The sequence below is a fragment of the Nerophis ophidion genome, linkage group LG26, assembly GCF_033978795.1.
Source record: "Nerophis ophidion isolate RoL-2023_Sa linkage group LG26, RoL_Noph_v1.0, whole genome shotgun sequence".
NCBI classification, from domain to species: domain Eukaryota; kingdom Metazoa; phylum Chordata; class Actinopteri; order Syngnathiformes; family Syngnathidae; genus Nerophis; species Nerophis ophidion.
The window spans coordinates 35,076,239-35,091,460 of record NC_084636.1 but is presented as its reverse complement, the minus strand read 5'-3'; the positions used below and the strand labels follow the sequence as shown (position 1 = coordinate 35,091,460).

Here is a 15,222-nt window from a genome sequence, read left to right as displayed (position 1 = left end):
GTCCAGCTGGTAGGAGGCCACGGGGAAGACCCAGGACACGTTGGAAAGACTATGTCTCCCGGCTGGCCTGGGAACGCCTCGGGATCCCCCGGGAAGAGCTAGACGAAGTGGCTGGAGATAGGGAAGTCTGGGCTTCCCTGCTTAGGCTGCTGCCCCCGCGACCCGACCTCGGATAAGCGGAAGATGATGGATGGATGGGATGGACATATATACATACATACACATATACATATATATATATATATATACATACATACACATATACATATATACACATATATATATATATATATATATATATATATATATATATATATATATATATATATATATATATATATATATATATATATATATATATATATATATATATATATATATATATATATATATATATATATATATATATATATATATATATATATGCACCTAACACACACACACACCCTCCCCCCCAGCAGGCCTTTTGAATATCTCCCTAATTCTGAGGTCTCAAGGTTGGCAAGTACGCTTGTCACCCGTGTAAAGATGGCCACCTCCTAAATATCGCCACTATTTAAATGTCCGTTCACGCGGTCTAGGTTTTTAGGTAGTTCTCAAATACATTTGTGTGATCCCTCTTTAAAAAAAGCACAAGGGGTTTCGAGTGGCGTCGGAAAAGCAAAACCAGTTTTTCTAGGCAGGCGCTAGCGAGAATGCAAACATGAGAATACCTGCAGCTATGTTGTCCACGCACAAGTTCAGCAAGGCTTGGGAGTATTTAGCCTTCATCTCATTCTCAATTCACCATTTGACTCTTCTACATTTGCTTTTTGGAAATAAAACACAAACTACAGGGCTCTGAAAAGGGGCAAAGTTGGCAACACTGATCCTGCCTTATGAGTCTTCTTATTCTCTGGCAGACCAAGTGTGTTAGCAGGCCTTTATATATATATATATATATATACATACATATATATATATATACATATGGCCAAGGTAGCAAAATACTCGAAACATAGAATCAATTGGCGTGTAGTGGAATCACCGAGCGCCATCCAGCTGTCAAGGTGCTGCTTAAGTAGCACCAGGGTCAATTGGAAGCAGCTGTGCACGTCCCACAACTCCGCCCACAAGGGCAACACAGGAACTCTCGGAGGAAGGAAAAATCTAGCTAGCTGCTAAGCTAACGAGGCTAGCGAAGAAAGGCAGCGCCGGTCTGAAGGATGCTACACCCCCGCCACCGTGACCATCACTTCCCGAAGACAGCTGGCACTCCACTCGGCGACAGAAAGTTCTGTGAGCATTGCTTCCTGCGCCTCGTGCACTTTACTCATGGATAGGTTGGCTCTGCTAGAGAGCCGTGTCCGCTAGTTAGAGCAGTGTAATTTCGTAACTCTAGATGTTGCGGACACATCTGCTAGCGTTAGCTGTAGCGAGCTAACTAGCCCAGCTTGTAGTAGCCCTAAGCGGCCTACAAGCTACGGTGTAGCGGTGGAGACGCATAACAGATTTAGCCCCTTAGCTAATCCTACACCCCAGTCTACCAAGCACCAGACTTTAGTCATAGGGGACTCCATCACCCGAAACATAAAGCTTAGCAAACCAGCCACAATTAAGTGTATTCCCGGGGCCAGAGCACCTGACATTGAAGCTAACCTTAGGGAGCTAACTCGCAACAGGCCTAGTAACACGTACGACAGGCTAACCGCACCACTAGTTATGCAAACATAGTAATACACGTTGGCTCCAATGACGTTAGGATGAGACAATCAGAGATTACAAAGAGAAACATAGCCAGGGCTTGTAATCTCGCCAGAAAGATGTCCAGGCATCGAGTAATTGTCTCTGGCCCCCTGCTTGGGAGAGGCAATGATGAGAGGTATAGCAGATTAGTCTCTCTTAACAAGTGGCTGGATAGTTTCTGTAGACAACAGGGACTAACTTTTATTGATAATTGGCCCTCTTTCTGGGGCAAACCTGGCTTGCTGAGGAGAGACGGCCTTCACCCTAACCAGGAAGGCGCTATCCTCTTGTCTCGGAACATAGATTTCGCATTGAGCCACATTTGACTAACTGCACTAGAGCAAGCCCGGTCACAGGCAATTACAGAGCCTGCTAGCCTGGGTATGGATTCAGTTAAGTTAGAACTAGCCAGCGCCAGGCTGGATGATCCTTGTACACATAGCAATTTTCTTAGAATAATACACAACTCACATAATGTTTTTTCTGCTGTGACTATGACTACGTCAGAGTTAGACATGCGTTCTACTGAGGTGGCAAATTATGATGCGTTCAGTTTATCGCAGCACCAAGTAGACAATCTGAAAATTCCCGTCATATCAATTCCTAGATATGGTCGTAATTATTTTCAGTGCACTGCGCATAATAAACACAACATTATTAATATTGCTACTACGGATAATTTTATCAAAAACTCCTTAAAACAGCCCACTACCTATAATATGGGCTTTCTAAACATCAGATCTTTGTCTCCCAAAACGTTATTAGTCAATGAGGTCATTAGAGACAACAACCTTAACGTCATCGGTCTTAGCGAAACCTGGCTTAAACCAGACATTTTTTTGCGATAAATGAGGCATCTCCTCCTAACTATACGAATGCGCATATTGCCCGTCCCCTTAAAAGGGGTGGGGGGAGCCGCACTAATATACAACGAAAACTTTAACTTTAGTCCTAACTTAAATAATAAATATAAATCGTTTGAGGTGCTTTCTATGAGGTCTGTCACACCGCTGCCTTTGTGCCTAGCTGTTATCTACCGCCCCCCAGGGCCCTATTCGGACTTTATCAGTTAATTCTCAGAGTTTGTTGCTGATTTAGTGACGCACGCCGATAATATAATTATAATGGTGGACTTTAATATCCATATGAATACCTCATTGGACCCACCGTGCGTAGCGCTCCAGACTATAATTGATAGCTGTGGTCTTACACAAATAATAAATGAACCCACGCATCGCAGCGGTAATACGATAGACCTAGTGCTTGTCAGGGGTATCACCGTTTCCAATGTTATGATACTACCGTATACTATAGTAATGTCCGATCATTACCTTATAAAATTCGAAGTTCAGACTCATGTTCGGCAAGCTAATAATAATAATAATAATAATAACTTCTATAGCAGCTGCAACATTAATACGGCCACAACGACAACTCTTGCTGACCTACTGCCCTCGGTAATGGCACCATTCCCAAAGTATGTGGGCTCTATTGATAACCTCACTAACAACTTTAACAACGCCCTGCGCGAAACCATTGATAGTATAGCACCGCTGAAGTTAAAAAAGGTTCCAAAAAAGCGCACCCCGTGGTTTACAGAAGAAACTAGAGCTCAGAAATTATTATGTAGAAAACTGGAACGCAAATGGCGCACGACTAAACTTGAGGTGCACCATCAAGCATGGAGTGATGGTTTAATAACTTATAAACGCATGCTTACCTTAGCTAAAGCTAAATATTACTCAAATCTCATCCGCATTAATAAAAACGATCCAAAATTTTTGTTTAGTACGGTAGCATCGCTAACCCAACAAGGGACTCCTTCCAGTAGCTCCACCCATTCGGCTGACTTTATGAAGTTCTTTAATAAGAAAATTGAACTTATTAGAAAGGAGATTAAAGACAATGCGTCCCAGCTACAACGGGGTAATAGTAACACTGACACGATTGTATATACGGCGGATACTGCAAATATCCAAAATAGTTTCTCTCGTTTTGAGGAAATAACTTTAGAAGAATTGTTACAACGTGTAAATGGGCACTGTTCCCCTAGCATTCAAAAAAGCGGTTATTCATCCTCTTCTTAAAAGACCTAACCTCGATCCTGACCTCATGGTAAACTACCGACCGGTGTCTCACCTTCCCTTTATTTCAAAAATCCTCGAAAAAATTGTTGCGGAGCAGTTAAATGAACACTTAGCGTCTAACAATCTATGTGAAACCTTTCAATCCGGTTTCAGGGCAAATCACTCCACGGAGACAGCCCTCGCAAAAATGACTAATGATCTATTGCTAACGATGGATTCTGATGCGTTTTTTGATTGATTGATACTTTTATTAGTAGTTTGCACAGTACAGTACATATTCCGTACAATTGACCACTAAATGGTAACACCCGAATAAGTTTTTCAACTTGTTTAAGTCGGGGTCCACGTTAATCAATTCATCTATGTTGCTGCTCCTCGATCTTAGCGCTGCTTTCGATACCGTCGATCATAATATTGAGGTCTTCTCCAAGGTTCTCATAGCCATCATTGTCACTGGCATCCCACTGGGTGTGAGTTTTCCTTGCCCTTATGTGGGCCTACCGAGGATGTCGTAGTCGTAGTGGTTTGCGCAGTCCTTGGAGACATTTGTGATTTAGGGCTATATAAATAAACATTGATTGATTGATATATATATATATACACACACATATATATACGTACATATATACATATACTATATATACATATATTTAGATATACATACACATATATATATATATATATAAATATATATATATATATATATATATATATATATATACATACACATACATACATATACACATTATATATATATATAATGTATGTATATATATATATATATATATACATACATACATATATATATATATATATATACATACACATACATACATATACACATTATATATATATATATATACATATATATGGCAAACGCTATGAGTGCATTGCTCACCTCAGTGACTACCACTAGTTTGTTAGCGCCACATGCCTTGCTCAAGGGCCTCGATTGACAAAAAAATGATAGATATAAGAAATGTGGCATTTTTCAACTCTGTTTTATTCAAAATAAACTTTTGTGTTTGGACTTGCTGGCATGGAATTACTGTTTTTTGGTGAAATAATTGGACTTTCTGGTAAAAAAATATGCTTGTTTGACAGTTGAAGGTGGACTAGTGTCAGTCTTCTTTCCCCCATGTGGTGATTTAATGTTTGTTTTGTTCAAAAAGGGACATTATGTACAGGACAAAGGACAACGCTCACTTCCAAAGCTCTTCCAGGCGCCGCTCCCGAGCCTCTCTGAGGACGTGGAGGCTTAGATCGGTGATGTCATCGTGCACGTCCTCCACACTCTGCGAGGCGTCGATGACCTGCGGGAGACGGGCAGGATGAGGAGACGCTCCACCACGGTGGTGTCCCGGCCCTCACCTTCCAGTTGACGGAGGAGTCCTTCATCAGCTCCTCGAAGCGCTGCTGCACCGCTCTCTGGAAGACGCCGGTCTCGTAGCGCTCCTCGCCGAAGTGGCCCCGCAGCGCCGCCTGGGCCGGGCTGAGCTGCAGGAACAGCACCAGGTCCGGCTTGGGGAGCCCCACGTCCGGCTGGGTGCACCAGTCCAGGCTGAAGCCCTGGTGCTCAAAAGAAAGGACGAGGTGACGCGGCGGCTGCGGAGCCGGGACTGGCCGACCGGCCGGCGACTCACGGGCTTGGCGCTGGTGAACGCCGCGCCGGAGAAGGCGTAGCGGTCCACCACCAGGGTGGTGCCTTGCTCCAGCCTGCTCTTCATGTGGGGCCTGCGGTGTGGGGACAAGAGCAGGGTTTTGTCTTTTCAAAACAGGACTACTTTGTGCTGCGCATGGATACTCTGCATGTACTACAACCTACACCATTTCCCAGCGGTTGGCGGAGAAGAGCAGGTGCACCGTGTGGTCCTCCAGGTCACTCTTCTTCTCCAGGTAAGCACTGATCAGCTTCCCGATTGTCGTGCTTCTTTCTGAAAAACACTACTTTTTATTTATCTGGAGTATTTTCCAGGACCAAAAACCAGGACAGGGATATTTCAGGTTAAAAAAGTACCCATGATTGTCACACACACACATTAGGTGTGGCCAAACTATTCTCTGCATTTGACCCATCGCCCTGGGAGGTGAGGGGAGCAGTGAGCAGCAGCGGCGCCCGGGTGTCATTTTTGGTGATTTAACCCCCAATTCCAGTGCCAAGCAGGGAAGTGATACTCTAAAAAGTGATATCCATGTCCTTTATATGTTGAGGCTTTTAGCTCGGTGCCTAGCACGCTTGCACTCACATTCAGAGGATCCCTGGTTCAAGTCCCGGGCAGAATGGAAGCAGGCCAGGCAGGTTACACGAGTACAGGGGCTGTCCAAAAATGGCCGCAGAACCAAAATTCTTTTCACCTTTAACTTTTTTCTCATGACCGGCATAGCTCGGTTGGTAGAGCGGCTGTGCCAGCAACTTGAGGGTTGCAGGTTCGATTCCCGCTTCCGCCATCCTAGTCACTGCCGTTGTGTCCTTGGGCAAGACACTTTACCCACCTGCTCCCAGTGCCACCCACACTGGTTTGAATGTAACTTAAATATCGAGTTTCACTATGTAAAGCGCTTTGAGTCACTAGAGAAAAGCGCTATATAAATATAATTCACTTCACTTCACACTTCACTTTTTATACATTTTTTACCTATTTTTATTCCCGCCAACATGTTGCGGGCCAACAAAACTCAGCTGAGGTCCCCGAGGCGCACTTTGGACATCCTGTAATAACTAATAATTATACAAATTGTCACTTATTACACAAAACTGGCACTAAGTTTTTATATAGTAACAACACGTGACAAAGAAGTTGGGAAACGTGGCAATAAATACTGATAAAGTTCAGGAATGCTCATCAAACACTTATTTGGAACATCCCACAGGTGTGCAGGCTAATTGGGAACAGGTGGGTGCCATGATTGGGTATAAAAGCAGCTTCCCAAAAAATGTTCAGTCTTTCACGAGAAAGGACAGGGCGAGGTACACCCCTTTGTCCACAACTGCGTGAGCAAATAGTCAAACAGTTTAAGAACAACGTTTCTCAAAGTGACATTGCAAGAAATTTAGGGATTTCAACATCTACGCTCCATAATATCATCAAAAGGTTCAGAGAATCTGGAGAAATCACTCCACGTGAGCGGCATGGCCGGAAACCAACATTGAATGACCGTGACCTTCCATCCCTCAGACGGCGCTGTCTCAAAAACCGACATCAATCTCTAAAGGATATCACCACATGGGCTCAGGAACACTTCAGAAAACCATTGTCACTACATAGTTTGTCGCTACATCTGTAAGTGCAAGTTAAAGCTCAGCTATGCAAAGCGAAAGCCATTTATCAACAACATCCAGAAACGCCGCCGGCTTCTCTGGGCCCGAGCTCATCTAAGATGGACTGATGCAAAGTGGAAAAGTGTTCTGTGGTCTGACGAATCCACATTTCAAATTGTTTTTGGAAATTTTCAACATCGTGTCATCCGGACCAAAGGGAAAGCGAACCATCCAGACTGTTATCGACGCAAAGTTCAAAAGCCAGCATGTGTGATGGTATGGGGGTGCATTAGTGCCCAAGGCATTTGTAACTTAAATAATGATAAATGAGTTGTACTTGTATAGCGTTTTTCTACCTTCAAGGTACTCAAAGTACTTTGACACTACTTCCACATTCACCCATTCACAAACACATTCACACACTGATGGAGGGAGCTGCCATGCAAGGCGCTAACCAGCACCCATCAGGAGCAAGGGTGAAGTGTCTTGCTCAGGACACAACGGACGTGACGAGGTTGGTGCTAGGTGGGGATTGAACCAGGGACCCCTCGGGTTGAGCACGGACACTCTCTCACTGCGCCAATTATGCCTCATTTGTAGCTATATTTTCATCCAGCCTTTCCCTCCACCCACATTTAATGCCAAACAAACACATACCAATCGTTGGTCAAAGGCGATCGCCGAATTCGTCCGCGCTTCCTTACCGTGCCACTGTCTGTCGTGATACGGCTCAAAAGCTTCTGTTTCTTCTTTAATTTCATTTTTGGCACCTGCCTCCACACTTCAACCTTCCGTTTCAATACATGCGTAATCTGTTGAATCGCTTACGGCGCTGAAATCCGAGTCTGAATTCGAGCTACTATGCTATACCTCTCTGTGCTATCCGCCATGTTTGTTTCTGGTGGCTTCACGCAGTGACGTCACAGGACAAAAGACGGGTGGATATAGTGATGGTGTAAATCAAGGCACTTTGACGCCGTTTTTCGGGATATTGCGTAATGAGCATGGCCGGCTCTACGCAGGGGCAAGAGGGGGCTAAATAAATGTCTTGCCCCCTCAAATAAAAATTTGAGAAAGCAAATTTGAATAAACCCACAAAACTATTACAAGTTGACAAAATGATCTGCACAAGCGGAAAAATCCGCCGAAAAAGGGACACACGATATAGTAGTGTTGGCTTCCCTCTCATCCCTCCCTCTGCTGTGCGTGTTCCCAAACGTTTGAGTGTTGTTAAAAGAAAAGGTGATGTAACACAGTGGTGAACATGCCCTTTCCCAACTACTTTGACACGAAATTCCAAGTTAATTATTATTTGCAAAAAAAAAAGATAAAGTTTATGAGTTTGAACATCAAATATGTTGTCTTTGTAGCATATTCAACTGAATATGGGTTGAAAATGATTTGCAAATCATTGTATTCTGTTTATATTTACATCTAACACAATTTCCCAACTCAAATGGAAACGGGGTTTGTATATTTGCACCAGGAATTGATGACTTAAACAAATTGAACAACTTATTCGGGTGTTACCCTTTAGTGGTCAATTGTGCAGAATATGTACCGCACTGTGCGATCTACTTAATAAAAGTTTCACTCCATCCCCCAAAAAGTCACCCTGCGTTAAAAGAAAGAAAAAAAGCTGGTAAAGATCCGTGACAGCAAAGGTGGGAGCTCACCGGGAAACCTGATCATTTCCACGGGGTGTCCACTCTGCTGCAGCGCCTCCACCAGCTTCTTGCACTGCGTGGTCTTCCCCGCTTTGTCCACCCCCTCCAGCACGATGAGAGCTCCTCGTTTACACGCCATCTTTTCTCTTCTTCTATCTTTGGCTTAAGCAACTGTCACACCAGATGTCTTCCCCCCTCCCCCATTTACTTCCGGGGTCATGATTAATACAGACGTTTTGTTAGTGCTCTATTATAAAAATATAACGCTATATTATAAAAATACAGACGTTTTGTTAACGCTACATTATAAAAATTAAAAAAAAAAAAAACAATTAACAAACACAAGCTATGGGATGACGTATTTACTTCCGGGGTCACGTTTCCTCTTACGTCATCCCGTAGCTGGTGTTTGTAAATTGTTTTTTATTTTTTTTTATATAATATAGCGTTAACAAAACGTCTGTATTTTTATAATATAGCGTTATATTTTTATAATATAGCGTTAACAAAACGTCTGTATTAATCATGACCCCGAAAGTAAATGTTTTTTTGTTTTTTTAAGTTTGCAAAAATGATCTTTATTAGGTCAAAGTTGAATGTAAAATAAAGATGAGAAAAACTGCAATCATGGCGGGTAGGAACAATGCCAACATAACTCAAGTAGTATTCAAGTACGATGCAAGTAGTATACAAAGTTGTATTCCAAGTAGTATTCAAAGTTGTATTCCAAGCAGTATTCAAAGTTGTATTAAAGTACAATGCAAATAGTATACAAAGTTGTATTCCAAGTAGTAATCAAAGTTGTATTCCAAGCAGTATTCAAAGTTGTATTCCAAACAGTATTTAAGTAGTATTCAAAGTTGTATTCAAGTACAATACAAACAGCATACAAAGTTGTATTCCAAGCAGTATTCAAAGTTGTATTCCAAGTAGTATTCAAAGTTGTATTCCAAGCAGTATTCAAAGTTGTATTCCAAGCAGTATTCAAAGTTGTATTAAAGTACAATGCAAGTAGTATACAAAGTTGTATTCCAAGCAGTATACAAAGTTGTATTAAAGTACAATGCAAGTAGTATACAAAGTTGTATTCCAAGCAGTATACAAATTTTATTAAAGTACAATGCAAGTAGTATTCAAAGTTGTATTCCAAGTAGTATTCAAAGTTGTATTCCAAGTAGTATTCAAAGTTGTATTCAAGTAGTATACAAAGTTGTATTCAAAGTTGTATTCCAAGCAGTATTCAAAGTTGTATTAAAGTACAATGCAAGTAGTATACAAAGTTGTATTCCAAGCAGTATTCAAAGTTGTATTCAAGTACAATGCAAGTAGTATACAAAGTTGTATTCCAAGCTGTATTCAAGTAGTATTCAAGTAGTATTCAAAGTTGTATTCAAGTACAATGCAAACAGCATACAAAGTTGTATTCCAAGCAGTATTCAAAGTTGTATTAAAGTACAATGCAAGTAGTATACAAAGTTGTATTCCAAGTAGTATTCAAAGTTGTATTCAAGTAGTATTCAAAGTTGTATTCAAGTACAATGCAAACAGCATACAAAGTTGTATTCCAAGCAGTATTCAAAGTTGTATTAAAGTACAATGCAAGTAGTATACAAAGTTGTATTCCAAGCAGTATACAAAGTTGTATTAAAGTACAATGCAAGTAGTATACAAAGTTGTATTCCAAGCAGTATACAAAGTTGTATTAAAGTACAATGCAAGTAGTATTCAAAGTTGTATTCCAAGTAGTATTCAAAGTTGTATTCCAAGCAGTATTCAAAGTTGTATTCAAGTAGTATACAAAGTTGTATTCAAAGTTGTATTCCAAGCAGTATTCAAAGTTGTATTAAAGTACAATGCAAGTAGTATACAAAGTTGTATTCCAAGTAGTATTCAAAGTTGTATTCCAAGCAGTATTCAAAGTTGTATTCAAGTAGTATACAAAGTTGTATTCAAAGTTGTATTCCAAGCAGTATTCAAAGTTGTATTCAAGTACAATGCAAGTAGTATACAAAGTTGTATTCCAAGCTGTATTCAAGTAGTATTCAAGTAGTATTCAAAGTTGTATTCAAGTACAATGCAAACAGCATACAAAGTTGTATTCCAAGCAGTATTCAAAGTTGTATTAAAGTACAATGCAAGTAGTATACAAGGTTGTATTCCAAGCAGTATTCAAAGTTGTATTCAAGTAGTATTCAAAGTTGTATTCAAGTACAATGCAAACAGCATACAAAGTTGTATTCCAAGCAGTATTCAAAGTTGTATTAAAGTACAATGCAAGTAGTATACAAAGTTGTATTCCAAGCAGTATACAAAGTTGTATTAAAGTACAATGCAAGTAGTATTCAAAGTTGTATTCCAAGTAGTATTCAAAGTTGTATTCCAAGCAGTATTCAAAGTTGTATTCAAGTAGTATACAAAGTTGTATTCAAAGTTGTATTCCAAGCAGTATTCAAAGTTGTATTAAAGTACAATGCAAGTAGTATACAAAGTTGTATTCCAAGCAGTATTCAAAGTTGTATTAAAGTACAATGCAAGTAGTATACAAAGTTGTATTCCAAGCAGTATTCAAAGTTGTATTCAAGTACAATGCAAGTAGTATACAAAGTTGTATTCCAAGCTGTATTCAAGTAGTATTCAAGTAGTATTCAAGGTTGTATTCCAAGCAGTATTCAAAGTTGTATTCAAGTAGTATTCAAAGTTGTATTAAAGTACAATGCAAGTAGTATACAAAGTTGTATTCCAAGCAGTATTCAAAGTTGTATTAAAGTACAATGCAAGTAGTATACAAAGTTGTATTCCAAGCAGTATTCAAAGTTGTATTAAAGTACAATGCAAGTAGTATACAAAGTTGTATTCCAAGCAGTATTCAAAGTTGTATTCAAGTACAATGCAAGTAGTATACAAAGTTGTATTCCAAGCTGTATTCAAGTAGTATTCAAGGTTGTATTCCAAGCAGTATTCAAAGTTGTATTCCAAGCAGTATTCAAAGTTGTATTAAAGTACAATGCAAGTAGTATACAAAGTTGTATTCCAAGCTGTATTCAAGTAGTATTCAAGGTTGTATTCCAAGCAGTATTCAAAGTTGTATTCCAAGCAGTATTCAAAGTTGTATTAAAGTACAATGCAAGTAGTATACAAAGTTGTATTCCAAGCAGTATTCAAAGTTGTATTCATGGGGGGGCGTGACACAACCTTTCCTCCGCTTCTTCTTCTACCTTTATGGCGGTTGGCAAGCAACCCTGTGCTGTGCATTAGCGCCACCTACTGACATGGAGTGTGGACCCCATGGAACCCTATTCTATATAATTTTTTTATTTAACCCCGTTTTTTAAAATGTAATATTTGGTATTCTATGTGTTCTGAGTGCAACCCTAAATATCCAACCGTCTCTTTGGCTAACTTATTTCCTAGTATTTCCCTTTCTCTATTGCAGTGGTTCTCAACCTTTTTTCAGTGATGTACCCCCTGTGAACATTGTTTTAATTCAAGTACCCCCTAATCACAGCAAAGTATTTTTGGTTGGAAAAAAAGAGAGCACTATGTCATCAGTTTCTGATTTATTAAATTGTATAACAGTGCAAAATATTGCTCATTTGTAGTGGTCTTTCTTGAACTATTTGGGAAAAAAAAAAGATTTAAAAATAACTAAAAAGCCCCCCCACCCCCGTGATTAATATATATCTCAAGCGTGGGTTCCCTCCAGGTACTCCGGCTTCCTCCCACTTCCACAGACACGCACCTGGGGATAGGCCCCTCCCACCTCCAAAGACATGCACCTGGGGATAGGCCCCTCCCACCTCCAAAGACATGCACCTGGGGATAGGCCCCTCTCACCTCCAAAGACATGCACCTGGGGATAGGCCCCTCCCACCTCCAAAGACATGCACCTGGGGATAGGCCCCTCCCACCTCCAAAGACATACACCTGGGGATAGGCCCCTCCCACCTCCAAAGACATACACCTGGGGATAGGCCCCTCCCACCTCCAAAGACATGCACCTGGGGATAGGCCCCTCCCACCTCCAAAGACATACACCTGGGGATAGGCCCCTCCCACCTCCAAAGACATACACCTGGGGATAGGCCCCTCCCACTTCCAAAGACATGCACCTGGGGATAGGCCCCTCCCACTTCCAAATACATGCACCTGGGGATAGGCCCCTCCCACTTCCAAAGACATGCACCTGGGGATAGGCCCCTCCCACTTCCACAGACATGCACCTGGGGATAGGCCCCTCCCACCTCCAAAGACATACACCTGGGGATAGGCCCCTCCCACCTCCAAAGACATGCACCTGGGGATAGGCCCCTCCCACCTCCAAAGACATACACCTGGGGATAGGCCCCTCCCACCTCCAAAGACATACACCTGGGGATAGGCCCCTCCCACCTCCAAAGACATACACCTGGGGATAGGCCCCTCCCACCTCCAAAGACATACACCTGGGGATAGGCCCCTCCCACCTCCAAAGACATGCACCTGGGGATAGGTTGATTGGCAACACTAAATGGTCCCTAGTGTGTGAATGTTGTCTGTCTATCTGTGTTGGCCCTGTGATGAGGTGGCGACTTGTCCAGGGTGTACCCCGCCTTCCGCTCGATTGTAGCTGAGACAGGCGCCAGCGCCCCCCGCGACCCCGAAAGGGAATAAGCGGTAGAAAATGGATGGATGGATGAGTTTACAACCCCCTGGCGCCGTTTTTGTACTTATTGTGATGATTATTTTTCAACTGTTTGTAAAAGTTGCAATTTATAAATAAAGGTTTTTACACAAAAAGTACAAGCGAGACACTTTGCGGCGAACAATCAAAAGAGCGCGGGGCGTGGTCATCCCTGCTTGGCCTGTCACGCCCAATTTCTTCCCCCCTACAAAAACCCTCCCCCAGGAAGACATTTAATGCCTCTAATGCCTGAAGGACCCCAATGATGGTGGAAGGACCTTAAAACAGCCCACACAGCTGCCTGTTTTAAAAGCATGATAATTGGCTGATTGTCATTGGTGAAAAATAACGGTGAGGAAAAAATATTAGCATTCCAGCATGCTAACCTTTCAAGATATTTTTGCTTTACTAATTTTGCAGTTGTAACCCTTAAGGGTCATATAACTTGGTATTATCACGCCTTCATTGGGGTCCTTCAGGCATTAGAGGGGCTGTCCCCTTCCTCCCTCCCGCCCATTTTAGGTCACATGTATCCGTGTAAGGCAGGGGTGCCCATTACGTCGATGGCGAGCTACCAGTCGACCGCGGGGGGTGTGTCAGTCGATCTCCAGCCAGGCTTTTAAAAAAAATAGACCTAAAAATGAGTGATCATCAATCTTCACCAAGACGTCACTTAAATGACATTCACGGTACCGGAGGGTCTTGTGAGATGACGCTGGCTGCTGCAAGATCATTATTATGAAAATATGACCGAGAGGAAGGCCAGAAACACTTTTTATTTCAACAGACTCTCGCGCCGTACCTTCCGTCAAAACTCTAAAGGCCGACTGCACATTTCCTATCTTCACAATAAAAGCCCTGCTTCATGCTGCCTGCGCTAACTAAATACAGAGTCTCGGAAAACTGGCGTGCACAAGCGATCCCTCAGAAAGCTTCTGAGACTCTTATTTTGTTAGCGCAGGCAGCATAAAGCAGGGCTTTTATTGTGAAGATAGGAAATGTGCAGTCGGCCTTTAGAGTTTTGACGGAAGGGACGACGCGAAAGTCTGTTGAAATAAAAAGTGTTTCTCGCCTTCCTCTCTGTCATTTTTTCATAATAATGAACTGGCAGCAGCTAGCGTCATCTCACAAGACCCTCGGGTGCCGTGAATGTCAATCAAGCAAGCTCCGGAATTTGCCGCCAATGTTTTTCTTGTAAAGTGTATGGAAGCTGGATGAATTAGATGCCAAAAACCAACCACTTTCATGCGGTATTGTACAGAAAGGACAACTTTTTTTCTCCTCCATTTGAAAATGTGGGCGTTCTCATCATTACTGTCTGAATCCAATCAATGCAAGTCATCAGAATCAGGTAATACACCAACTTATATTCTTGTCTTTGTGAAAGAAAGACATCTATATGTGTTACACATGCTTGTATTATCATTAAACACATTTAACTTGTTTACAAAAATGTCTCTTTCATAAATAAATAAATATAAATGATATATATAAATGAGGTAGATCCCCTCCAGTTGGTCAATTGAAAAGTAGCTCGCCTGCAGAAAAAGTGTGGGCACCCCAATGGCAGGAGGTCTTTTGACCTCGCCCATTCTCGCGATACTTTAGCTTCTCCAGGACACTGTCGAGGACAAAAAAAAAAAAAAAAAAAAAGGCGGAAAAAAAAATTCCAAACGTTCTGTTTTTTTTTTTTTAACCGGCCTGCTGCATATTTTTAAAACACTATTAAGAAAACGACATTAGAAAAAAAGTAATGAAAATGGAATAAAGAAGCAAAAAAGGGGGACATGTAAGGAGAAAAAGTCACTATGTTGACACTATAAT

The 15,222-nt window shown here is 41.6% G+C and overlaps 1 protein-coding gene across 7 annotated transcripts in view; it reads right to left on the bottom strand.

Annotated features, from left to right (window-relative positions):
* Positions 1-15,222, bottom strand: part of dtymk (deoxythymidylate kinase (thymidylate kinase)) — a 47,100-nt gene that overhangs the window by 27,019 nt on the left and 4,859 nt on the right. For 3 of the 7 annotated variants that reach the window (XM_061888361.1, XM_061888362.1, XM_061888360.1), the window contains exons 2-5: positions 5,638-5,746; positions 5,456-5,546; positions 5,184-5,381; positions 5,019-5,125 (exon numbers count right to left, since the gene is read on the bottom strand). In XM_061888361.1, the coding sequence (XP_061744345.1) occupies positions 5,019-5,125; positions 5,184-5,381; positions 5,456-5,546; positions 5,638-5,642 (401 nt within the window). In that variant the 5' untranslated portion in view covers positions 5,643-5,746. Of the gene's footprint in view, positions 1-4,164; positions 4,348-4,794; positions 5,126-5,183; positions 5,382-5,455; positions 5,547-5,637; positions 5,747-8,747; positions 8,955-15,222 lie in introns of those variants that run through there. The other 4 variants (XR_009804472.1, XR_009804471.1, XM_061888358.1 and 1 more) reach the window with 4 other exon arrangements.